We start from the raw sequence: 25,561 nt of genomic DNA on the forward strand, positions 1-25,561 counted from the left end.
GGCATATGGGAGTGCGAGTCGGATATGAGTCGGTGCAATCCTATAGGTCTACTACGAAGGATACAAAAAAGATGAAAGGGGAGCTTATAGCTTCCTACCCCTTATGTACCTAAATGGGGTCCGACTCGGCTAGGCCTTAGCGTACCGGTAGATCCACTCCCGTCTGCCGCCCGAATCGACCCCGACCCTAGAACATCTATGCTGCTATACTACTATGTCGCCTATTCCGCGTTGTCTTACGGGTCCGAGGGTACCCCGTGTAAGGAGGCATCCTTACAGTACCTTGCTAGTCTACTCGCATTCTGGATCCTCCTGTCCTTATGGATGGGATTAAACCAGCTTTTGAAGACTAGGTTGTAAAGATCTGACTTAAGCTAGAAGCTAACATCGACCACTTCCCAAATGACAAGATGCAGATGAGTTATCTCCAAAGCAGACTAGTGTCATACTGACATTCGTTGCACTCAGTTTGCTATCAAAGTCAAGAGCAAACTTGGAAATCTCCTCCTCAAACCTACAAGTCACTATACATATTTTGGCTTATCACACCAACAACAAGAGCAATACTACTCAACGATTGCTACAACCATCTATGATTCATTACACGTCATCGCTCCTTAGTTACTGGGCCGATATTACCACATAGCATATCTCTACAACCCTCTATGATTCATTACATGACATCACTCATACTACCACATGACATATCTCTACCAACTAGAGGCCTAGGAGCATGAACGATAGCTCTAAAAGCTCCGACGAACCTCTATGATTCATTACATGTCATCGCTCTTTAGTTACCCACAAGATTGGTTAAGTTATGACATAATTTGTCTATGACATAATTTGTCTATGACATAATTTGTCTATAGGGGTACTCTGACCTTGGACCTCCTTTTACTTCCTATAGGCTACGAACCTAAGAGATGGTTCTATGGGATTCTCTTACGTCGACTACAGTTACCAAGCCTGGTAAGTCATGGAAAGTCTTGGAAAATGAGAGAACTACACTCCTTTAGCATAAATAGGATTGCCCTTTCCTTAAGAAAGGGCAAGCAGACAATACAGTAAATCGACTATCACATACTTCCACGTCTTTTCCAAGCTTCCAAGCATTCATCTTGTTACTCCTTGTTTCTGAAAAGTCAGTGAGGTGTTAACCTCTGACTTACCCCTGAGTTCCCAGACTCAACATTTGTTGCAACTTGTCTGAACCACTTCACTACATCACACACCTGATTGCTGCGTTGTGGAATAGTCTAAGCTACAACCCTTTGGCTCTGTTTCCTAAGACAGTGTGTTGTCTTAGTAAAATCATCCCTCCCTTGGGTGGCTAGATTCTCACATCTGGTGCACCCACCATTACAACTAGGAGGACTTGTAGTTCACCATGTGAACCTACGGCTTCGCATTACCTCACCAAACATGCTTTAGTCAGCAGAAGAAATCCTCCAACTCCTTGAGAAAGTGTTTAGCAACCCTGATAGGAGACACACTGCACAAACTGAGTACTACAAGCTATACCAAGGCAAGAATACCTTTGCAACCTTCTAGGCTGAATTATAGAGACTTACAGCAGAGCTGGATTACTTAGAGGAGACCTTGCTTGACGATCTCTAATTCAAGATCAACTAAGGCCTGCAGAAAGCCTTGGTTGCTAAAGTAGGAACTACTACCTGTAATGGTGGGTGCACCAGATATGAGAATCTAGCCACCCAAGGAAGGGATGAATTTACTAAGACAACACACTGTCTTAGGAAACAGAGCCAAAGGGTTGTAGCTTAGACTATTCCACAACGCAGCAATCAGGTGTATGATGTGGTGAAGTGGTTTAGACAAGTTGCAACAAATGTTGAGTCTGAGAACTCAGGGGTAAGTCAGAGGTTAGCACCTCACTGACTTTTCAAAAACAGAGAATAACAAGATCAATGCTTGGAAGCTTGGAAAAGACGTAGAAGTATGTGCTAGTCGATTTACTGTATTGTCTGCTTGCCCTTTCTTAAGGAAAGGGCAATCCTATTTATGCCAAAGGAGTGTAGTTCTCTCATTTTCCATGACTTTCCATGACTAACCAGGCTTGGTAAATGTATTAGAAATCAAGTGCGACCCACAACTAGCTTGCTAATCATGTAGTGAACGTAAGAGAATCCCATTGGGTTCCTAGCCTATAGGAAGTGAAAAGGAGGTCCAAGGTCAGAGTACCTATAGATAAATTATGTCATAACTTAACCAATCTTGTGGGTAACTAAGGAGCGATGACGTGTAATGAATCATAGAGGGTTGTAGAAGCTTCTAGAGCTATCGTTCATGTTCCTAGGCCTCTAGTTGGTAGAGATATGCCATGTGGTAGTATTGGCCCACCCCCTTAAGGAGGATATTTTCTTAATAACTTGTTCAATGAGTGTCCAAATGATATGCTGTGATGTATGTAGCATAAACAGATGTAGTAGAAGAGTTTGCAGCAATCGTTGAGTAGTATTGCTTCTGTTGTTGGTGTGATAAGCCAAGATATGTATGGTGACTTGTAGGTTTGAGGAGGAGATTTCTAAGTTTGCTCTTGAGTTTGATAGCAAACTGAGTGCAACGAATGTCAGTATGACACTACCCTACTTGAATTCGTGAAGAAATGCATGCTTGTGGACCAAAACCTACAGAGAATTCAAGAAAAGGAGAAGAGAATGAAGTCATAGCCGTTCGCCTACTAGAAGCAGAGTGGCCAAAGCCCTACTGCTAGTACTGCTGTTAAAATAGTGGCACTATAGAAGAAGCTCTACCGCCCTCCCTACTAAGATCCTGAGAAAGAATCACTTATGAAGCTTGGCAAATGCTTCCATTGCTATGGAAGTGGTCATCGCGCTTGCGACTGCCTATAGAAGCAGAAAGTTAGAGTTAATGAGATATCTACTATAGAAGAGCATGCTTAATATGAGTCGGGAAACGAATAGCCTCTAGAGAAGACAGAGGTTCTATAGCAAGAATTGCCTCCTCTGTGTAACGGGTGCTGCCGTTACAGTACATGTGGTATATAAAGCGTGTTACGCGTATTCCGGGCGAGCCGGAATACTGTAGTCTTTTTGGCTCAGTGGGATGTAGCACGAGCATAACCGTACATCATTACACTCTGCCTCATCATTATCCCATTTCAACTATGACACTCCATTCTTAGCTACCTGTAGAATAGTAAGAAATCAAATTGTGGATAGCGGTGCAACAGGTGGCAGCTTTGTGAATGCTGTTGACGCAAAAAGAATTTGTGAAATTGAAAACATCTCTCCTATCAAACTTATAAAACCAAAGAACATTGAAGGATTTAATGGAGCTACTGCACTATAGTCACACATGCTATATACCCTCGATGTCATACTGACATTCATTGCACTCAGTTTGCTATCAAATTTAAGAGCAAACTTAGAAATCTCCTCCTCAAACCTACAAGTCACCATACATATCTTGGCTTATCACACTAACAACAGAAGCAATACTACTCAACGATTGCTGCAAACTCTTCTACTACATCTGTTTATGCTACATACATCACGGCATATCATTTGGACACTCATTGAACAAGTTATTAAGAAAACCTCCTCCTTAAGGGGGTGGGCATATCTCTACCAACTAGAGGCCTAGGAACATGAACGATAGCTCTAGAAGCTTCTACAACCCTCTATGATTCATTACACGTCATCGCTCCTTAGTTACCCACAAGATTGGTTAAGTTATGACATAATTTGTCTATAGGTACTGTGACCTTGGACCTCCTTTTCACTTCCTATAGGCTAGGAACCCAAGAGATGGTTCTATGGGATTCTCTTACGTTCACTACATGATTAGCAAGCTAGTTGTGGGTCGCACTTGATTTCTAATACATTTACCAAGCCTGGTTAGTCATGGAAAGTCATGGAAAATGAGAGAACTACACTCCTTTGGCATAAATAGGATTGCCCTTTCCTTAAGAAAGGGCAAGCAGGCAATACAGTAAATCGACTAGCACATACTTCTACGTCTTTTCCAAGCTTCCAAGCATTGATCTTGTTATTCTCTGTTTTTGAAAAGTCAGTGAGGTGCTAACCTCTGACTTACCCCTGAGTTCTCAGACTCAACATTTGTTGCAACTTGTCTAAACCACTTCACCACATCATACACCTGATTGCTGCGTTGTGGAATAGTCTAAGCTACAACCCTTTGGCTCTGTTTCCTAAGACAGTGTGTTGTCTTAGTAAATTCATCCCTTCCTTGGGTGGCTAGATTCTCATATCTGGTGCACCTCAGACTCAACATTTGTTACAACTTGTCTAAACCACTCCACTACATCATACACCTGATTGCTGCGTTGTGGAATAGTCTAAGCTACGACCCTTTGGGTCTTTTTCCTAAGACAGTGTGTTGTCTTAGTAAAATCATCCCTTCCTTGGGTGGCTAGATTCTCACATCTGGTGCACCCACCATTACACCTAGGACACGGTATACCCCTAGGTATGCTGCTTTCACTTACTCCGAAAACTCTTAGCTAAGCGACAATAAGCGGAACGCAAATAGCGTTAGTAGCTAAGATCAACTATAGGAGGCAAACGCTACAAAAATAGCTACTCCACTCGCTCTATACGCTACAACAACTACAGACAGTGTAGGGGGGTCCCATATGACCTTCCTATACTAGGTCTAGAAAGCTAAGGGGATGTGTTGTAAAATATAAACTGACTTGAACCTACGAAAGTGTGGGCGTTCCACTTTTGCCTAGTTCAATGGTTTTTAACACAATGTCGCGGACGTCATCCGTAGCTGGCTTACACGTTCTACTTCCGGAAGGTGACGATAACACTACACATAACCTTGTATATCTAGAGGTATTGTGTGATATTACTATTCTACTACTTGCCTCAACTCTACTTAGTTGCTACGGGTGGTTACGGGCGCTTACTAGGTTTGGATGTCGTAATATGTTTACGGGTTTAAACACACGACCACTTACGGCAGGCAGTCACAAACCGGCGTACCACAAATCCAAATGACCGCCGTAATTGAGATGTCTCAACATGCAGGTAAAGTAATCATATCAACACACAGCGAAGTCAACAGGGAAACAGAGGAGAGAAGCATCGAACACAAGAAACCTGCCCCCGAACAAAGCTTCATTTTGTCTGGTTCTAAGAACAAAGCCTAAGCCTATGCCCATTTGCGATCCGTAGGCCCTCAAACCCGACAGCAAACCGCCAACCCCCCCGATACCCAGACCAGCAGCAATCTGACGACGATGGCCACCTCCAAAAAATGCCTAGCTAAGGAGACACTGACCAAAATCCACGACTAAACAAGCAAACCGCTGCCCACTTCTGCATTTCCTTCCCAACTCCCGAAAGCCAATTGTAGCTCCATATCATAGCTGAACCCCCCCCCCCCCCAAACCCGTCCAGGCAGCCTACCTAGCGACAAAAAAAGAGACGCCCATTCAGACTGACGCACAAACAGCTGACCACGCGCAGACCTAGATCTCTGACCTAAACCCTGCCGTTTCGACGGCGGCGGCACCGCGCGACTGAGGGAGAAATCAGTCCCCCTTACGAGACTATGAGCCTCCACCGGTTTACCAGGGCGATTATTGATTCTCTTGCTCGTGAGCTCGTAGAAGTCGTCTCGCTCGAGCTGCTCATAATCCGGCACAACCAGGAACATCTCCATGAAATCCACGAGGCGCGCCTTGGTATACGGACTCTCAACTTCGCGCTCGGGGTCCGATTCCCAGTCGAGGAAGAGCTTGGCGCGCGCGCGGAAATGAGAGTAGATCCCCTCCATGTAGCATTGCCCGAGCGCGCTGCTGCGGATAATGTCGACGTAGTGGTGCAAGAAGGTGAGGGCTTCGAAGAAGTGGTCGGGGGGGAAGACGGCGAGGAAGTGCTGTACTAGCGCTTTCATGCTGACGCAGACTTTGAGGCTTGAGGTTACTTTTTTCTTGTATGGCAGTCCTGACATGCGACTGTGGGGATGATAGTAGGGCCGCATGTGGGGGGAGAGACCCTTCATCTCCGACCTAATGGCAGCGTCGAGCTTTCCTCCTTCCACTGCACCGGCGTCTTCGTCGTCGAGGGTGACTCCGTCTCCAGCAGCCGCCGCCCTACGGCGTTTCCTCGAACTGCGAGACGGCCTTTCGTGCCTGGTCTCCCTTTTAATATATGTGAAGTCATCTTCTTCCTCATATTCTCCATCTTCCTCGTCGAAATAGCCCTCGTCGACATAGCCCTCGTCGACATAGCCCTCGTCGACATAGCCCTCGTCCTCGTTGAAGTCATCTCCGAGCTGAGACGAAGAGGAAACAACTCGTGCCACTTAACCCGCGACTGTTCCTGGGGAGGAGGTGTCGGGAAAGGCGGCTGCTGTAGTGCACGACTATGATGAACAAAGTAAAAGACGAAGCAAAACAGATCGTTACAGGGGAGTGAATGTGAAAAACAGCTGTAGAACTAGAGTAACAGTGAAATAGTCAAAGGAAACACCACAAAGTAAAGTAATTACTTCCTATATACAAGGAAGCTGTCCTTTCTTTAGCCTTTATAGTTAAATGTGAAAAGTCCCCTCAGAGAGTTAAATGCTGGAGGCTGAAAACAAAAAGGAACGTCGTATATCCTCTCACTTGGGTTGGTGGGCCCATATGGAGAACTGACATCATCCCGAAACTCCGACGTGCGTGTGCCTCAAGGTACTACTTTTTGTTGAGTACGACTGTTGATTGCTGTACTATTCCGAGAACTTTGTAAGAGGCATAATGAACAAATACAGAGTAATAATTAGAAGTAATCACCCATTATATAGAGCCAGTAGAATATGATATATGTGGCTTCATATGTCAGAGCTGCGTGGCATCTGCGAGACCATAAACTTCCACGTATGGTCGCGGGTCGTGGGTCGCGGGTCGCGCTTTCAGATTTAGGGAGTCTCGGCGCAACGACATCCATTAAATTGGCCTGGAGACCAACGACAGCCAACAACCACCGACCGTGGTCTACTGTACGATTAAATTACTTTCATGTTTCAATTGCAATCTACCTCTCATATTGCTTGATGCTTGGGCTTGAAGGCATTGCTATAGATGCTTTGGTTACGAGGGTAAGGGAAATTGACAGTTGCAGATCGACCAGAACTCTCTGGGCTCAGGAGTTGAAAGCGCAGGCATGGCCAAACACGACGACACATCCATATCACCCATGACGCGGAGTCCTGCGAATCTATCGCCGGCTGCAAGCTCTACGAACATCCCCACGGCGGCATTCCGACATTCGGGTCTCCGCACCGAACTCAACACCGATGGCTCAACCACAACAGATTTACGGCCGACCTTCAAGGACTCCAGCCAGCCCACAACACCACGCCACGCAGAGCTACGTGAGGCGGACGACTATATGAATGGGGGCCTCCCGCACGAATTTTTAGGGACCCCACCGCCCATTGCCTCTACAGAAGCATCCGCAATCTCCCGGCCATCGAGCATCAGACAAATCTCCGCTGCACCAAGCGTCAGGGGAAACGGCGCTATCTACAGTGGGAACGGCACACAGACGCCTCCTGGCCGAAGAAGTGTACAATTCGCAAGGGCCGATTCGGGGGATATAGCAATACCGGCGCGATGGGATGTCTCTGATGCGGACGGAGATCCGCAGGGCAAGGGCATATCTCTCATGTCTAAACTGAGAGCTCTGGCGATAACAGGAGGATTGAATACACACACACGGAGCAAAAGCACGGGTAATGTACAATCTTACGCTGGGGGGTCGTTGTCTGCACCGCACTCGCCGACCGCGGAGAGATTTGGCTCATCGATTGGGGTGCCTGGGACCCTGGAGGAGGAGGGCAGTGATGCCGATGCCGATGCGGAGCAAACAGCCGATGAACAAACCGTGGACGATGCTGCACGTGTGAAGAAGAAGCGTCGATACCGCAGGCCGCCGTGGGGAAGCCTGCAAATCGACCAGTCAACCTCAGCGGAAGCGGGCGCATCGTCTAGCAGGATGAGACGCCGAAACACCATGCCTGATGATCTCGAAGAGCCTCGTGGCGGCGTTTCTGAAGGAGAAGGAAGAGATAGACTGGGCATGGGATCTGCTTGGAGAAAGGGGAGCTCATGGGTGTCGGGAGGACGTGGCCATAATTACTCGGGGAGCAACCCGAATGATCCCAATACGACTCCTGGGCGCCGACCACTCACACTCAGACGACTGACGGGCATGGGTGGATCTGATAATGAGGGCCAATCGCCCAGGCGGCCATTCTTGGGCTTTGATCGTGCAGGAACTAGCGGAGCGGCAGCTCGTCGTTGGGGAGTCGTCAAACATGGACTTAAGCTGCTGGGACAAAAGAAAGAGCCTCATATGGTTGACTACAAGAAATCCGCGGAGTTGATGGCTGAGCTTCGTGCTGGTGCGCCTGCCGCCTTGATGCTGGCGAGCATGATCCAAAGAGACGAGCACGGCAACAAGAGGATACCAGTCTTGCTTGAACAGCTGAAGCTCACGATTACCGATAGTAGTACTACCCAGGATGGCAAAGTTGCCGAGTCAGAACGGCACTTGAATTATCGCATCATGCTCGAGTATGGTAGTGGCCAGAACCGCATGAAATGGGTTATTGATCGGTCCCTGAAGGATTTCTTGAACCTGCACCTGCGATACAAGCTCCAGGCCAGCACCGACAAGTATCTTCAGCTGAGGGATATAGAGCACAGACCAAAACAGCCAAAGTTCCCCAGGACAGCATTTCCGTACCTCAGAGGCGTTCGTGGCATAGGCGACAGCGACGAAGAAGGTGGGGATGCTGATACAATTAGAGATGACGACACCGCCGGCGAAGCGACACACAGCGAGATGGACTTGCCTGGCAGGAGAAGGAGGCCGACACGCCCAGGTATGGGATACCGCAGGAGATCCAGTGCCCAACTCGAGAGCACAGCCGGCATGACTGCAGAAGAGATCTCAATACACGCCAGAGAATCCAAGAGGCAGTACAACGAGAGGCAGCGGAAGAAGCTCGAGGAGTATTTGCAGGCGATGATACGCTGGCTTATTTTCCGGGCTGATAGTAACCGCCTGTGCAAGTTCCTAGAGCTGTCCGCGCTGGGTGTTAGACTTGCGGCTGAGGGGAGCTATCATGGAAAGGAGGGGTTCCTGGTCATTGGGACGTCGAAGGGGATTGATTTCCGGAGGATACTTACGCCGACTGCGATATTTGCGAGGCATACACCGAAGTGGTTCCTGGTTCGGCACAGTTATATTGTCTGTGTGGATTCGCCTGAGAATATGCATATTTACGATGTGTATTTCCTCGATGCCAAGTTTGAGATTGTGTCCAAGGAGAAGAAGCTGAAGCAGAAGATCAAGGATTCGAACGCCGTGGATATGGCCATTAGAGCCAAGACCAAGGCGACATATCCCCAGCATCACAGGCTAAAGCTGCGCAATTCGGAGAGGAGGATTGATCTTCTGGCCAAGAACGAACGGATTATGAAACAGTTCCAGGAGTCAATCCAGTTCATTATGAAGATCTCGCTGTGGTCCAAGCCGAATCGCTTTGATAGTTTTGCTCCTGTCCGGCAGGGAGTTTATGCGCAATGGCTTGTGGACGGTCGGGATTACATGTGGAATGTGTCTCGCGCTATCAACATGGCTAAGGACGTTATCTATATTCATGATTGGTGGCTTAGTCCTCAGCTGTATATGCGTCGGCCTGCAGCAATCAGTCAGAAGTGGCGATTAGATCGACTTCTTCGGAAGAAGGCCCGGGAAGGCGTTAAAATCTTCATCATTATCTACCGTAATGTTGAAGCTGCTGTCCCCATCGACTCTGAGTTTACCAAGTTCTCGATGCTGGATCTGCATCCGAACATCTTCCTCCAGAGATCTCCTAACCAGTTCAAGAAGAATCAGTTCTTCTTTGCGCACCACGAGAAGATTTGCATTGTCGATCACACGGTGGCGTTTGTTGGAGGCATCGATTTATGCTTTGGCAGATGGGATACCCCGCAGCACTCTGTTTGTGACGACAAGCCTACTGGATTTGAACACTCAGATGAGCCGAAGGATGCGGACCACTGCCAGTTATGGCCTGGAAAGGACTACTCGAACCCCCGTGTGCAGGATTTCTTCCAATTGAACGCGCCGTATGCTGAGATGTACGACCGCTCGAAGACACCGAGAATGCCATGGCACGACGTCTCGATGCAGGTCGTTGGGCAGCCTGCTCGCGATCTGACGAGACACTTTGTCCAGCGCTGGAATTACGTCTTGCGAGGCCGAAAGCCAACAAGGCCAACACCGTTCCTGCTACCTCCGCCTGACTTTTGCCAATCTGAGCTCGAGAGCCTTGGACTGAACGGCACATGTGAAGTGCAGATCTTGCGATCAGCGTCCAACTGGTCGCTGGGAATTGATGACACTGAACACAGCATCATGAACGCGTATTGCAAGATGATTGAAGAGTCGGAGCATTTCGTCTACATGGAGAACCAGTTCTTCATTACGAGCTGTGAGACTATGAACGTGAAGATTGTCAACAAGATCGGTGATGCCATCGTCGAGCGCGCAGTGAGGGCGTACAAAAACAATGAGAATTGGCGCATTGTCATCCTCATCCCACTCATGCCCGGCTTCCAGAACACGGTCGATGCACCTGATGGAACCAGTGTCCGTTTGATCATGCAGTGCCAGTTCCGCAGTATCTCGCGTGGCGAGAACTCCATCTTTGGGCGACTGAGGAATGAGGGTATCGAGCCTGAGGATTTCGTCTCCTTTTACAGCTTGAGAGCTTGGGGCAAGATTGGGCCGAACAAGACGCTGGTCACGGAGCAGCTGTATATCCACGCCAAGGTCATTATTGTGGATGATCGGATTGCACTTATTGGATCGGCCAATATCAACGAGAGGTCTATGCTTGGCTCCAGAGATTCTGAATGTGCTGCTGTCGTTAGAGATACTGATGTCCTCTGGTCGACTATGGGCGGAGAGCCATTCCAGGTGGGCCGCTTTGCGCACACACTGCGAATGCGTCTTATGCGTGAGCATGTCGGCGTTGACGTAGACGATGTCATGGAAGAAGAGCGTCGCGCTGAATTAGACCGAGAGGAAGAGCTGTTTGAGTCTAGAATGGATGGTGTCTATGACGACGACTCCGATAAAGAGTTTGCAAGCGGCCAGGCCCGTCCGGCGCGAAAGAAGGCAGATACGACTGCTCAGAATAGCAGCCTGCCTAGCTTCAACAATAGCATTGATACGGATGGGGAGGGTAATTCCAACTTCATGCGCGCACATGTCAGCGCGGAGTCTTCAAACGAGGGAGAGAATGGGATTGTAGAAGTTGAGGGTGATGGCCCGGATAGGATGGTACAGGCTGAGAAGACTGGAATAATCCGTGGCCGCGACTCGACACTGGTTAGTGGATGCGAGGTTCTGCTCGCCGATATTGCCCCTGAGGGCAAAGGCACTCTTCAGCATCCGAAGCAGCCGCATCAACGACAATCGAAGACCGGCAAAGAGCCTGAGCAGAAAAAGGAGAGCGGTAACATTGGTCTACCACCTTTTCTCTCGACCCGTAGCAACACGCAGACTTTGGGGTTGTCGCAGCTTTCTCAACTTCCTTCTCTCCCTGTCGTCGATGATACGGATATTGGCGGTCCTCCGGTGTACAGAGACTCCAAGGGTGGGAAGAATGCCGCGTTCAATCCCTTGACCGCGGATATTACGTGTGCCCTCGTGGATAAGGACTGCATGCGCGATCCCCTCAACGACACTTTCTTCGACAACGTATGGACCCGCATCGCCGAGAACAACACCAAGATCTTCCGCCGCGTCTTCCGCTGCAACCCCGACAACGAAGTGACCAACTGGCATGAGTACACCGAGTTCCAGGCATATTCCGAGCGCTTTGCCCAGTCCCAGGGTGTCAAGAGCGAGGGCAGACAGGAGCAGGAAAGTAAAGGCAAGAGTGGACCACCCGGTGCTAGCATGCCGCTGCAGAACCTGGGTGTGTTGGGTGAGACCATAACGAACGTTGCTGAGAAACTGAGCGCAGGTCACGACGATGAACATCCCACTGGCGGCATGAAGGAGTGGGCTGACGCTGCGGACGCGAGACATAGAGCTCTTTCCTATGTGGGCGAGAAGGAAGCTACACTCTCCAAGGGCAAGGGACCAGAATTCGACGAGAAGTCCCCCGCGCCCGTCGATCGCGGGAGCACCATCGACAGCGCTGCAGGTCGCGTCCCGACTACGGGCCTAGACTCGACGACCATGCGCACGACTACGTTCTCTGCGCTGCCGCCTACTACGACCACTACTGGCGCGGCCGAGGCTGCCGCGCCCACGCACCAAGGCTCGACGAGGGCAAGGCGCAGGCGCGTGACGACGAAGAGTAAGAAGGGGTTCTCGGCTGCGGAGGACTTGTTGACGAGGGAGGAGGCTTTGTCGATGCTGGAGCTTGTGCAGGGGAATTTGGTGGAGTTCCCGACGGAGTGGTTGAAGTCGGAGGAGCACAATAGTAATTGGCTGTATCAGGTTGATCAGGTGGCGCCGTTGCAGATTTAGTAAGTTTTTCCTTCCCCGAGAATGCTGTTTGGTGTTGGGAGGGGAATTTTGGCTAACGGGGGTTTTTTTAGTGATTAAACAAGGCGAGATGAATGTAGGAGGATAAGGGAGTAGAGATGGTGTGGGTTGGATGGCATGGGGAAAGCTCGAACGTAAGTATTGATATTAGAGAGCCGTACATATTCGTTGATGTGATTTGGAGTCGGTGGGGAGTGACGAAGGGGGGTGCATGGTCTAGCCATTATGGTGTGTATTCTCGTAGTCTGTTCGAATAGACTTGTTTAAACATAGTATAACAATGCCATAATATGTGTAATATCTTTGGACATCCTTATTGTCCTCTCTTGGAATACAACGATTTATATAATATGACAGCTATACATATTCGTACATGTTCTTCCTCTATATGACATACACGCCCACACCCACCCCCAACTTACTTACACCCTCTCACTAACCCAAATCGCCCCCCGACAACCCACCCTAATAACCCCCGTCAACAACTCATGCGGCACCGCCAACCTCGCATCATTCTCCACCGCATGATCCAAATGCTCCAACTCCTCATCCCTAATCCGTCTAATCTCCCCCACCAACCCCCTCAACTCTTCCCCCACCTCCACCGCCTCCTCCTCCATCCCCTTCACCATCTCCAACAAGCTTGCTACCTGCTCATTATAATGCCCCCCTATCTCCGTCTCCACCGCCTCCGTACACGCCATCGCTGCTTCGCGGCCAAGGAACGCGGTACCCCACCCTAACGCGGTGGCGGCGGCGACCCAGACGGGGTAGAGGGCTGTGGGACGCACGCGATGTCGTGCGAGGAGGGCGTTAAAGGTGGAGAAGTGGGCGGCTTCTTGGTCGTACATGTGTTTCATGAGAGTGCGGAGGTGGGGGTGGGAGGCGACGATGGGGGGGGTTTGGGCGCGGTAGATGAGGGTTGCGGCGAGCTCGCCAGCTTGGTTGACGCGCAGCTGGGGGTGGGTTAGAGAGGCTCGAGGATAGAGAGGGGGAGGAGAAGGGGAAGGCTTACGGCGCTGGAGAGGAAGTCTCGTTGGGCCTGGGTTAGGGGCTTGGAAGGCTTGGAGGCCGGTGATGGGGTGGACGACGTGGCTGCGGGAGGGGTGTTGGGGGAGGGTGCAGCTGCTGCTGCGGCTGCGGTGCGGTCTCGAGGTGATGTGTGGAGAGCTCGTGTGCGGATGGTTTGGGAGAATCGTGGGGTTAGAAAATCATATATTGGGAGGTTGCATCGGACGAGTCGGGCTGCGGGTTTGGTGCTTATTGGTGCCATTGTGGCTATATAAAGAAAGTTTTAGCCAGATGAGCAGTAAATAAATAGCAAATATGTAGTAAATAAGCGTGTAGATAGATTGGAGCTGAGAGATTCGAGGTTCAAATTGTTGGTTTGTTGCTGCGTTCGAGGTTTATCAAGGCATTATTGGCATTCCGATGATGGCTGGCCATTGACGCATGGTCGGGAAATATAAAAGGTTTTCGGAAAAAGTATTTTCCGCGATAAAGTTCGTGCACCCTCAGCCACCTCTGCAACCAAATATCGCCCTCCATTTCCATCGAGCCAACTCTCTTTATTCTTTCTTCTTCCAACAACCTCACAAGTTCATTCTTCTACTTCTTTACTTTGCCTCACAAACTTTTCCGATACATCGCACCGAGTCTGAGAGTCTCTCATATTGAACTTTCACTACTTCGCTTGATCTGACCTTGCGCTTCCCGAGGCAACCCCTTGTAGACGAGCACACGAATTCACCAAGGCCCTTTGTGCCAGCGCCGGCACACAGGCCTCACACACGCCTAATCAACATAATCGCATACTTGAAATAATCTATCGCAATCTATCGCGATCTATCGCAATGTCGGATATCGACGAAGAGCTCCTCGCCCTCGCGGGTGACGCATCTTCGGATGAAGACACCGTGCCTGTCACGGCTACCCGAACTGCATCTGATTCTCCAGACACAAACACGCCTTCTGGAAGCAAAGGCACGGCCAAGAAGGCTCGCGGCAGACGCACCGAGTCGGAAGAAGAGGGCGAAGCGTAAGAATTTCCCACTCGACCTAACTTTGCCACCCGCCTTAAATATCGCGTCGCGCGTTGCAATGTACCATTTGCTGACTCTGCGTTAGTTCTTCGAGGAACTTGTCACCGGCCTCACAGCGATCTGCTCCTATGGATGAATCGGAGTCGGATTCAGACAATGGCCCGGCAATGTTCGATGATGGAGACCGATACCCGCTCGAGGGCAAATTCGTGAACTCCTCCGATAGAGCGGAGATTCTTGCGATGCCCGAGATCAAACGAGAGGAGATTCTCGCAGAGCGCTCTATGGAAATCGAACGCGATCGCCAGAATAGGGCTTTGCGCCAACTGCTCCACGCGCGCGAGGCTGAGCAAAAGAGAGGCGACAAGAAGCGCAAGGCTGGCAATGCCGATTTAGACGAAAACCAGCGCAAGACTTCTCGGCAGCGCACCAAGGTTGGTGGTGGACGTGTCGGAGAGGCGAGCAGTGGCATCGACAGCTTGAAGCGCGCTAGAGATGAGAAGGCCGACCGCTTGAAACGCCGCAAGGAGGATCTGGAGCGCAATGGCGGCCACAGGGCCAGCAATCACGACCAGTCCGATGACGATGCTGGTGCGGATAGCGAGTTGGAATGGGATGATGGGAAGCCTAAACATGCCCGTTCCGCCTCCCCGCCGACACACTCTCCGCCCTGCGAATTGCCCGACGTTCACAAGGTGTCCATTGGGAGAACGAAATTCGCGAAGCTCTGTTTCTACCCTGGTTTTGAAGATGCATACCATGGTGGATTTGTTCGTGTCAGTGTTGGGGCGGATAAGGAGACTGGTGACAATGTCTATCGCATGGCTCAAATCATGGGTTAGTACTTCTGCTGCGTTTCTTCTGGGCTCGGTTTAACAAATTTACAGGCTTTGAAGAGGGTAAACCGTATGCTTTGGAGAAAGAAAACGGCCAGACCTTTGTCACAACACAATATGTCACTGCCGCTCATGGGAAAGCGGTCCGCCCCTGGCCATTCTTCACCTGTTCTAACTCGCCCATCACCGAGGCGGAGTATAAACGCTACATGCAGACGTGTCTCGTTGAGAAAGTCAATGTTCCTACTCGCCGCCAACTTGCCACCCAAGTGGGACGCATCGACGCGCTCGTGAACCGCAGCTGGACCGAAGCCGAGCTGACCGAGAAGCTCCGGCGCTCCGGCGCCCTCGCCGCAAAATACAAGTCCGTGGACCGCAACAAGCTCAATAAGCGCCTCAACCAAGCCAAGCTCCTCGGCGACGTCGACCGCCAAGAGGAGATCAAGGCTGAGCTCGCCGCCCTCGAAGGCCCCAAACTCGCCTTCGGCACCTCTCTCCACAAGACCCCCGCCCAGACCGGGCCCAAGGCCCTGTCCCAGCAGGACCGCCTCGCCATCATCAACCACGAGAACCGCCGCAAGAACAACGAGGAGATCAAGGCTGCCCAACTGCGCGAGATGCGCGAGCAGCGCCGGATTGAGGCTGCGATTGCGCGTGGTGAAGATGCGGTTGTAGACCATAGCCGTCGCGTCCGCACGCGCGCCGTGCTCAAGCACGATGTTAATAAGGAGTCGGGCAGCGGCGCGAGCACGCCTGCTAAGGTGGCGACGCCGAAGCTGAGCCCGAAGAAAGAGTCGGGGGTTCTACCGCATATGGCGAAGCTGCACGCGGAGATGGAGAAGCAGAAGCAGAATGGAGGGATTGCGACGATGAGGAGGCCGTTGTGCGATGATGATATTATTGGCGCGATTGACTTGGGCATTGAGATTGAGCTTTAGATTGTTGTTTTGATAGGGGTTTTCACTGGCGCGTGAGGTTGTTGCCTGCCTACAGCGTGGTTTTTACACATTGTATTGTTCATTTACATTTACATCAGGGGCGGTCTTTTGGCGATGCATGTGCACCTTGAGGAGTCAGGCTTGGAGGTCCCAAGCATAGCGTTTATGGAGAGCTACGGGCATGTGTGCACCCGTTGAGGTGCTCAGCACCGTGGGGAGTCGATGAAGTGGGGTTTACAGACGGGACAGGGGGAATAGACTTGGGATGGAAGAAATTGGCAAAAGAGAAGCTATGGAGATTTGACCGGACACTTCTCAAATCCCCCAGAGACGCGGTGAATGTGGAATTCAAGTGCACATGAACTTTTGGAAGAACAAGCCTCGGCTCAGCGTTCCCTTCATGATTCTGTTCCGCTGTCTCCTGCGGTCGGGATTTCCAGATTGGTGGAAATTATCAAGGGGCAAGAGGTTGATAAGTCGATTCAACTATGCTTGCATCTCTCGATGCAAGCATCATACGTCCAAGCTCACTGGAACACAAATACCCAATAAACCAACCCAGCCCCCATCATGCAAACTCCCCAACCCCCTGAAACCAAGCCCTAACCTCACCTCCCTCCCATGCCTCCCCTCCCCCCACGATCCCGATCGCCATGCCAGAATCACATCTCTCCCCACTAACGACCTCGTTGGAAGAAAACACTCCACCCGGCCCGCGCGACTGCTGCGCCCCAATCCACGAAGTGCGGGGCGCCGCAAGCAGACGTGCCCGCCGATCAGACGTGGCCGATCAGACGTGGCCGATCAGACATGGTGTGTTGGAAAAGTGTCCGGCGAGCGGATACCGCGACTCTAGCGTGCTGCAGTGCGGTGTGGGTGCGTTGGCCCCGTATTTTCCTTTAGTATTTTCTTTTATTGTTGCCGGTGCGGCGCGACACGGACACGCAGTGGTTTCAGCCGATCGCGATCTGGATACTCGGCTCCTCGCACTATGGAGGCGCAGAACGGCTTTATCTGGTCCTGATTTGCACTGCAGATTCCGAAACAGGCCAACATCACCATCACCACAGCACGCACCACAGGGCCTAATTACCCACAAACCACCACCGCCACCACTCACAAACCACCAACAACAAACAACAAACAACAAACAACAACCACTGACCACAACACACCATTAAGCTTCAAAAGCAGCTACCCATCAGCAATTTATGGGCCAATCTATGAGCAATTTGTGAGCCATGAGCCGGCCACGAGTACCGAAACATGGCCCATGAACCTTGACCATGAGTGTCGCTACAGACCGTCACTGCCTCCTGTCTCCTGCCTCAAACCTCAAACCTCAAAGAACTTACTCGTTACAATGCCACCAACCCTTAGCTTCTACTCTTCTACTCTTCTACTCTTCTACTCTTCTACTCTTCTACTCTTCTACTCTTCTACTCTTCTACTCTTCTACTCTTCTACTATGCTAGCTCCTTCCCCCATGATAACGATACCATGCCCTCCCTGTCTCAACCTTCCTCTTCTAGCCTCACCCTCACTACACTAAACTAACACTTGATGATCTCGCTATGGCTGCCGGACTGCATGCACATAGCTTTACTGTGCATCTCACCACTCACCATCTTCGGTAGGCATCTGTCTTGTCTTGCACCTTGTCTGTTGCCTTCCCCCTCCCCCCCCCTCCCCCCCCCCTTCAACCCCCCCCCCAACACACACACCCTATGGCGTGGGATGTGAGACTACATGTAGCACACAGGCTTATACTTCTTAGACCTTTCTCCCACAAATAGACTCCGCCCTACTGGATGCTGCCGTGCGAGGTGCCGCCGAGACCACGACACTGCTTGTCACAGATTCCACCGTCTTCCTTCCTCTCTTCCTTCCCTGGATGATACGATACGAACGGCGTATCTTGGCCTTATGCAAACGAGCGACTTCCTTTACTAGCTGTCTCTTCTGTCATATTTCATTACTTTTGATACAACATATTTATTCTATCAAACTCCTGTCGTTATCGTCTCATTGGCTCTTCAGTTCGTGTGCCCACCAACGCAACGTTAAATCCTCACTCCTTCTTACTTTGGCCGGCACTGGAGGGAAGTGACAGGCACATCAAAACTCACAGATCTTCAACGGCTTGCAGGATAGTCCCAAGGTCTGAAGGCAATAGATCTTCTATTTATGAGCTAGAAGTGAGATACTGCTGTAGGTTTGCATTCCATCTCTCTGATTTGCATGCATGTCAACCGAATCGGATATATCATGCATAGTCCCGGAGGTTAGAGCACATATTTTACGCCTCGACAGCGCGGTGACGGTGATGCCCCCCGCTGGGACTTCTCACAACCTAAGTTTTACCACCGCACCCGGTCCGGTTGGTGGTTTGAAGTCAAGCACTCGGTATCTTCAGGCGAAAGAACTGTATACAGTGTGCCGTGCCTGGCGTTTCGACAATTTCACTCCTCGGCGCCTGTGCATACACCTGCGAAGAAGAAGCAACACACTTTTAACATTGCCTCTGTCCATCTCTACCTCTGGGCGTCCTGAACGGGAAATGCATGCGAGGTTTATAGCGGAGAAGAAAACGACGCCAGCAGTGTTTCATTCTTTGACACTATAGTCACTAATATATCAACAGACGTATGATCTTATTCGTTCGCCCCATCGTCTGCCAGGACGTTGATTACCCTTGGCATCAAGATTAAGAAGATATCTGGAAGGCTGGATCCATTTTATCTGGTCGACACCCCTACGTTCGATCACTCGACTAGCATCGGATGGCAGTTGTCAGCTAACAACCAAACATTTACCTGGATGATTGTTCCACCAAGACATATCTTACTGCCAACGCGGATACAATAACGAAATGGAAGTCGGATTGATGCTAAATGCATCGCCCGACGATGGAGACCAGCCACGGCCACTACTCACTGGGGAAGCCGCGATCCGAAGTCGGACGCCCTGGGATGCTGGCGGTTATTCACTACCAGTGAACCACGATCTGGATACGACAATCAGCAAACACATTCATCATCATGACTCCTCTCTTGAATCATCACAGACGTATCCCACCAAGCATAGCTTATCTGACAGCCGCGGATCCCTCTCTTCTCTTGCTTCTGCATCAACTTCAACGCACTCAAGACTTTCCTCAGCATCAACTGTTGGCGGGTTCCAAGTCTTCAACAACTTTACGGACAGTTCCAAATTATCAGATTCTACCCTGGACTGGACCAGTATTCTGGCAAACTCTGCTACGCTCTCACCAGCTTCCCCTGCCACGTTCAGCTTCCATCATTACCCTCCATCGCCTCGTGCGGAGCTAATACACGTTCTGGCTCAAATCGCTGAGGGACGATTCATGGATGCCGACAGCACTTTAGAAGAACACTACAGGGATAGTGAGATGGCTGATGTCGATGCTAGAGCGACAAGCGCCACCTCTGAACAGCCAGCTCTGTCAAGGACGGCATCACCAACGGATGCTTTGCTTATCAAAAGGCACACACCGCTAACTCCTCAAGAGTCTGAGACAGCTGGAAGTGTGTCTGCCCAGCCTCACCCTTCTGGCGAAGAAAATATCGCGCCTTGGAAGTATCAATCACGAGCACAGCTAGACCGCCTAAACTCATTTCCACCATCGGAGAGCCGCCGAGAGTTTGAGTCTCACTCGGGCCGGTTCGCTATGGAGTCTAGACGTCATAAAAGGGCCTTCTCTGAGCCCCATATCCAAGGCCAGTCAGGTGCTTCGTTTGGACAACCTACAAGCGATATGTTGGCAAGGTATCGGAGATCTGAGCCTACTCCACCTTCGTCCCAACATCCCGAGAATGAGTCGCCGCAAGCCGAGACTCTGGATGATGCGTTGCATTTAGGTTCGCAGTATACACCACCACTACAGGACCTGCATTCAACATGCATGTTCAAAGAAGGATGCGATACCGGTTCGCAGCCCCGAAAGGCCGTGTCTCACATCTTTGGGCGCAACAAAATGTGCACGCGACTCATCCCAGAGCATGTTTGGGTGCGATACTGCCGCAAACACTACCAAAGGAGTCGATATCGAGAGCCAAAGAACTGGCCCCGCTGTCAGTGTGATCTTGTCCAGAAACAGATCCAGAGACTAGAAGAATGGAGCGCCGAGAATGAGCGTCGCGAGGAGGGTGGTGTGGTCAGGAGCTGGGGTCTCGCTGTTCGCAAACGGGAGCAAAAACGACTGGATGACCTCGCATTGTCCAAGGCGAGGGGTGGGAGGGGAAATCCATATGTCGGAAACTACGAGGACGTCGACCCTTCCGCACCAGCTACTGCCGTCCCTCTCTGGCTCAGAAGCCTGTGCGGCAAGACCTACAGCACGCTGGACATCAGAGATATATTCAACCGTGTTCACCAAGAACTCCTAAACTCCCCCAGCCCAGTCTTCCCAGACATCGAGATCCTCCCCCACATCACTCTCGACGGCGACGAATCCGAATCCCCCATGCGCTACGGCGGGCGCCGCAAAACACCCACCACCAGCCACCAGCGATCCCGATCCATGGGCGGCGCCTTACCACCCCCACTCGACAGCTTTCCTGAAGACCTGCAGTTCAACACCGCCCCGAGGTCGAGATCGAATAGCAATTTTGAAAACCAAGATGGCCCACTCCACCATAAACGCAAGCGCCGCGACTGCTCCCCTGAAGACGCGGATGCGGAACTCACGGCGCAGAGCCAGAGGCTTCGGCTTAACGTTACTACGGGGGCGTATGAAGCGCACCCCTCGATCCTCTCGGCGTCCTCAAGCGCTAGCGATGTATTCCAAACCCACGGCCCATACAGATCCCCTCTACGCACGCCACCAGCATTAACGCCGTCGTTGCAATCCCTCCCCAGCATCCTCGCTAGTGATGGCCCAGCGCCGACACGGTATCCGTTGCGCTCTAGCTCAACCATGCTCCTCGCCGCCCCTGATAACGGACATCGTCGCTCGAGATCGGATGTTAATGGTTTCCCGTTCCCGGAACAGCCAGTGATGGTGTCGCATATGAGGTCGTATTTTGGGGCGGGGTATCAGTTTCCTGAGAACCACGGCCACAGCTCCCACCACAATCAACCCCACCACCATAACCATAGCCACCAGGGGATGCAGGAGGGGCAGAGGTACCCGTCCGCCAACGTGGCCTTTCCGCGAGGGGGACATTCGAGACATCAGAGTACACCTGTGGGGCCGGGATTGGGTCTTACGCAGCCTGGGGCGATGCCGCTGCCGCCGCCGTTGGTGAGGGGGGAGGAGAAGTTTGGGGGGGTGTTGGTGTCGAGGGGTGTGAGGGAGGTGGAGAATTATGAGAAGCACGCGCGTTGATGGGTTATTTTGTTAGACCACTGCCGGCCGCGGGTGGGTTTATGATATACGCCACTCTTTATTTCTTGCGATTTATTTGGTTTCGGTGTAGATACACATATGGCCTGGACTGCACTGAAGGTGGTGGATAGGCGTTTGTTTCTATTTCGTCTGCCTGCCTGTCTGTTCAGCTCTGGGGGTTTCAGCTTTCATTCATGTTCATTGTTTGGCTCGATTATATAAATCCCTGGAGGATTTCTTTTTTTATTTGGGCGCAAAAATGGAAACGGATGGGGTAGGATGGGGTAGGATGGGATGGATGGGAGGCATGGGAAATGGAAAAAGAACGGGGAAAATGGCGTCGGGATCATTCTGTTGTTTGTGTGCATTGCGGTGATTTCGCGGGAAGGGAAGGGTGGTGTATACATCATGGCTGGGCTGGGCTGGGTTGGGATGGGGCGAGGGGGCCATGGCTGGATACATGGCCTGGTCTAGTTGGTAGCGTGGTAGATAGTGTCGGAATAGAAAGCATGGTTAAGCTCAATCAAATCATCCATCAATGATTCAGTCCGCCTGTCAGTTGATGACGGCAAGCCGTGCAGGTATCATCATGCATTACCACCCTCCCATCTCTACCCCCCTCCCCCCCTTCTATCTACCTCCCCCTCTCCCCTCCTCTTCATCTATCTTCTAGCTAGACACCTCAACCCCCAACCCATGCATCTCCACCCCCAAAAACTCCCCCGCACTCACAATCTCCGTACTCCCATAAACCACCCTCCTCCTCCCCGCCCCCTTCGCCGCACCCACACCCCCCTCCCCCGTCCTCTTCGCCCACTCCAAAAGATTGCCGTATTCATCCATGCTCCCCCCCCCAACTGTGAACACCACCGCCTCGCTGAACCCCTGGCGGCGTTGTCCAAAGCTGGCGCCTGTGCCGGGTCCCAGACTCCCGAGGCCGCCGGGCATGGGACTAGCTGTCCCACCGCGCGGCGCGGAGGGCGGAGGTGCAGTCCCCCGAGCGTTGGCGGAGCGGGGGTCGAAATACAGATAATTCTCCGTCTTCGCAATCGCCGAACTTGACGCGGCGGCGGGATCCATGATGGATTCCGTGATCTTGGTGATGGTCAAATCGCGGTTTGCGGGGAGGAAGTTTTTTACACCAGAGATTAGGGTCTCGAAGTTGGCGGTTACGCCGGTGGCGGCGAGGCGGTCGGTGAGCCGGTTGGAGATGGAGGAGAAGTTGCGGAAGAGGTCGGAGGAGGAAGAAGGGGCTGGGGTGGTGGGGGGGAGGGCGGTGGAGGTTAGCATTGTCATGCGGGTTGTTGCGCGGACTCTGTTGGTGTGGTTAGTGGGGGGGATTTTTAAAAAAGGGGAGGGGAAAAACAAACTTCTGAATATAAGCCACCGCACTAGTATCCGCCCCCGCCTTCCCCAACGCCTCCACAAACCGATCCATATCCCCCTTCGAAACCTCCTGCTCGGTGCTCAAGAACCAAATAATAAACACCCTCAACTTATCCAACGGTTCCTTCCCCTTATCCTCATCATTCAGCAACTCCAGCATCTGCGCCTTCGACGTCTTCGTGATTGTTTCTTCAAGCTGGAAGTAGTTATCCAGCTGGCGATTCTTGATTCCGTTCAGCAGCGCGGCGAGGATGTTCATGTGGATGTCCAAGACGGCTTTGCGCTCGCGCAGCTCGGGGAGGAGAGTGATGGCGGCTTTGAGGTGTTGCGCGGAGGCGCTGGTGTCGTTTTGGAGGTCTTCGAGGGAGGAGGCGCCGGTTTTTTTGGTGATTTCCGCGGCGTCGTCTTTGTAGCGCATTAGCTCCGCGTCGATGTCCTCGGCGACTTGGGGAAAGGGCAGGCCGGCGTTTTTCGTCCAGAAGAAGTCGTTGGCGGTAAGGTCGTAGCTGCGCTTCGTGGTGCCCTTTGCAGGGTTCTCCTCATCGATAGGGGATTCCACGGTGATGCGGTTGAGCTTCATGTTTAGCACGTCGTGGACGAGGGATTGGTACGTCCACGAGTGCGAGAGCATGGGGATCAGATCTACGTTCCTGTCGAGGATCAACAAAACGGGGCGCGAGGAGGTGCCGCTGGTGGATGTGGAGGGCCGGCCGGAGCTGGAGAAGAGGTTATCTTTTGAGTTGAGGATGTGGTCGCGTAGCTTGCGGTCGAGTTTCGCGGAGATCATCTCAGCTGCTGCGCCTTTGGGGCAGCGGATGATGGGGATGACGCCTGCCCATGATTAGCTTTCTTAAACCCGCGCAGCTCCTACGGGAAAATCGGCAACATACCCATAGTAACAACGACGCTAAACAGGCCGCTCACAATCCGCTCTATTATATCCTCCAGCTGCTGATCCGTCGTCTTCGCGCTGTTGAGCGCCCAGTACGTGTGATCCTTGCGCATACCCAGACTGAACAGATCCGGCTCGCTGACGATGAAATTCAGGTACTGGTCGAAGACCTGCGCGATATTCTCTGAGGTTCCGGCGTCGGCGGTCTGGGATGCGAAGTCTTCGAGGAGGGGGCGGGGTATCGAGGAGAGGAAGTTGATGTAGGCCGGGGAGTAGAGGCCGCGGGTTAGGTCGGTGGTGATGGCTTTGAGGTTGTCGGAGGAGGGTTCGACGAGGTAGAGGACGGGGACGTCGGGTATGGGGTTTCGTGCTGAAGCAATGTGCCTAGAGACGTCAGCTGTATGTTATGGGTGTGTGAGCTTTCAAGGCGTGAGCTCTCCTGGAGTGGGCTCGTACATGTGCATTGTGACCCCCCATGTTCTTAGATCGCTAACCCTCAGCACGCTGCTGATGATATCCCGCCCCAAATCATCAAACACCAGGATCTTCCATATCGGGTTTCCATCCTCATCCAGGATCGGGACGGACGTCGAGGATATCTCGTGAGAGCTGGCGCTCGGGTCAGCATGGCTGGCTGCGGGATCCTGGGCATGGTTTAAATTGAGGATCTTCTCGATGGAGCCTGTTTGTGTCCCAGTTAGTGTTGGTTCTTCCAGCGTGTGAGGTGGTATTTGGGTTCTTACGGATTTGGCGTTCGCGGAGGGATGGGTGGGTGGTCGCCATTCTTCGACTGGTGTGGTGGTTGATTAAGGAAGGGGATGAAGGGGATGAAGGGGATGAAGGGGATGAAGGGGATGAAGGGGATGAAGGGAATGAAGGGGATGAGAGTCGGCAGGAGATGGGCGCATCAGTCTAGCGCGGGGAATGCTCTCATACGACTCTTGCAGTTTTGACAGGAGCAGCTGCAATATGGTAGGTTTGAGAGAATGAGGGTATTATGAATAATTGTATCCGTAGTAGCTCTCTCGCACCAACGGCACTCTCCGTCGTCATAGCGTCCTCAACTCATAGCTCGCTTAAGCGCGACGTGGCCAGTGCGGCAAGGATCTTCTTCAATGGACCCAACGTCAAACACCGAAACCTGCTCCTCCTCGTCCTCCTCCTTTCCCATCTCCTCCCTCTCTCTCTCTCCCTCATCGTAATCAATTCATAAATTCATCACCCCAAGCGTACGAATACTCAATTAAAGAAGGAGCGCGCAGTATTTGCGCTGTTGTCCTGGCTGTGCTGACAGGCGCTGAACAGGCGCTGTAAGGGGTGTAATACTCCACGCAAGCGCTGTCAGGACTGTCGGGTTCAGGGTCAACAGCAGGCGCATCGTTATTTTTTTTGTTGCGCGCGCGCGAGGAGGAAGCGGACAGGATACAGAGAAGGATACAGAGACAGGATACAGAGAGGGATACAGACACAGGATACAGACACAGGATACAGACACAGGATACAGACACAGGATACAGACACAGGATACAGACACAGGAT

At 51.7% G+C, this 25,561-nt stretch overlaps 6 protein-coding genes across 6 annotated transcripts; 3 read left to right on the top strand and 3 right to left on the bottom strand.

Moving 5' to 3' along the window:
* Nucleotides 1–4,240: 4,240 nt before the first annotated feature.
* Nucleotides 4,241–6,237, bottom strand: VC83_09492 (uncharacterized protein). The gene has a single exon (XM_024472906.1). The coding sequence runs from the start codon at nucleotides 6,016–6,018 to the stop codon at nucleotides 5,305–5,307; it is 714 nt and encodes a 237-aa protein (XP_024319552.1). The 5' UTR covers nucleotides 6,019–6,237; the 3' UTR covers nucleotides 4,241–5,304.
* Nucleotides 6,238–6,921: 684 nt separating this feature from the next.
* SPO14_1 (Phospholipase D1) lies at nucleotides 6,922–12,888 on the top strand. The gene has a single exon (XM_024472907.1). The coding sequence runs from the start codon at nucleotides 7,164–7,166 to the stop codon at nucleotides 12,558–12,560; it is 5,397 nt and encodes a 1,798-aa protein (XP_024319551.1). The 5' UTR covers nucleotides 6,922–7,163; the 3' UTR covers nucleotides 12,561–12,888.
* Nucleotides 12,889–13,000: 112 nt separating this feature from the next.
* VC83_09494 (uncharacterized protein) lies at nucleotides 13,001–14,001 on the bottom strand (the record flags this gene model as incomplete). The annotated part of the gene is made up of 2 exons (XM_024472908.1): nucleotides 13,594–14,001; nucleotides 13,001–13,534 (listed from the first exon to the last, which is right to left on the bottom strand). Exons 1-2 carry the CDS (start codon nucleotides 13,849–13,851, stop codon nucleotides 13,001–13,003), a joined length of 792 nt encoding a protein of 263 aa, XP_024319548.1. The 5' UTR covers nucleotides 13,852–14,001.
* Nucleotides 14,002–14,134: 133 nt separating this feature from the next.
* VC83_09495 (uncharacterized protein) lies at nucleotides 14,135–17,127 on the top strand. The gene is made up of 3 exons (XM_024472909.1): nucleotides 14,135–14,616; nucleotides 14,706–15,457; nucleotides 15,508–17,127. The coding sequence occupies exons 1-3, from the start codon at nucleotides 14,432–14,434 to the stop codon at nucleotides 16,392–16,394; spliced, it is 1,824 nt and encodes a 607-aa protein (XP_024319547.1). The 5' UTR covers nucleotides 14,135–14,431; the 3' UTR covers nucleotides 16,395–17,127.
* Nucleotides 17,128–17,538: 411 nt separating this feature from the next.
* Nucleotides 17,539–22,325, top strand: VC83_09496 (uncharacterized protein). The gene is made up of 3 exons (XM_024472910.1): nucleotides 17,539–18,027; nucleotides 18,172–18,605; nucleotides 19,039–22,325. The coding sequence occupies exon 3, from the start codon at nucleotides 19,267–19,269 to the stop codon at nucleotides 21,742–21,744; it is 2,478 nt and encodes an 825-aa protein (XP_024319550.1). The 5' UTR covers nucleotides 17,539–18,027; nucleotides 18,172–18,605; nucleotides 19,039–19,266; the 3' UTR covers nucleotides 21,745–22,325.
* Nucleotides 22,326–22,413: 88 nt separating this feature from the next.
* SLY1 (Vesicle trafficking between the ER and Golgi) lies at nucleotides 22,414–25,094 on the bottom strand (the record flags this gene model as incomplete). Its single annotated transcript, XM_024472911.1, has 5 exons — nucleotides 24,766–25,094; nucleotides 24,479–24,704; nucleotides 24,021–24,406; nucleotides 23,115–23,961; nucleotides 22,414–23,059 (listed from the first exon to the last, which is right to left on the bottom strand). The coding sequence occupies exons 1-5, from the start codon at nucleotides 24,803–24,805 to the stop codon at nucleotides 22,414–22,416; spliced, it is 2,145 nt and encodes a 714-aa protein (XP_024319549.1). The 5' UTR covers nucleotides 24,806–25,094.
* Between the last annotated feature and the right edge of the window lie 467 nt (nucleotides 25,095–25,561).

This window comes from Pseudogymnoascus destructans (assembly GCF_001641265.1).
Source record: "Pseudogymnoascus destructans isolate 20631-21 unplaced genomic scaffold scaffold_51, whole genome shotgun sequence".
NCBI classification, from domain to species: Eukaryota; Fungi; Ascomycota; class Leotiomycetes; order Thelebolales; family Thelebolaceae; genus Pseudogymnoascus; species Pseudogymnoascus destructans.

What these genes read in the sequence shown, in the direction of transcription:
- VC83_09492 (XM_024472906.1), bottom strand. Translation starts at nt 6,018, where the DNA reads ATGAAGGGTCTCTCCCCCCACATGCGGCCCTACTATCATCCCCACAGT.
- SPO14_1 (XM_024472907.1), top strand. Translation starts at nt 7,164, where the DNA reads ATGGCCAAACACGACGACACATCCATATCACCCATGACGCGGAGTCCT.
- VC83_09495 (XM_024472909.1), top strand. Translation starts at nt 14,432, where the DNA reads ATGTCGGATATCGACGAAGAGCTCCTCGCCCTCGCGGGTGACGCATCT. An exon ending in TCGGAAGAAGAGGGCGAAGC is followed by an intron (nt 14,617 to 14,705) that starts GTAAGAATTTCC and finishes ACTCTGCGTTAG; the next exon opens with TTCTTCGAGGAACTTGTCAC. An exon ending in TCGCATGGCTCAAATCATGG is followed by an intron (nt 15,458 to 15,507) that starts GTTAGTACTTCT and finishes ACAAATTTACAG; the next exon opens with GCTTTGAAGAGGGTAAACCG.
- VC83_09496 (XM_024472910.1), top strand. Translation starts at nt 19,267, where the DNA reads ATGGAAGTCGGATTGATGCTAAATGCATCGCCCGACGATGGAGACCAG.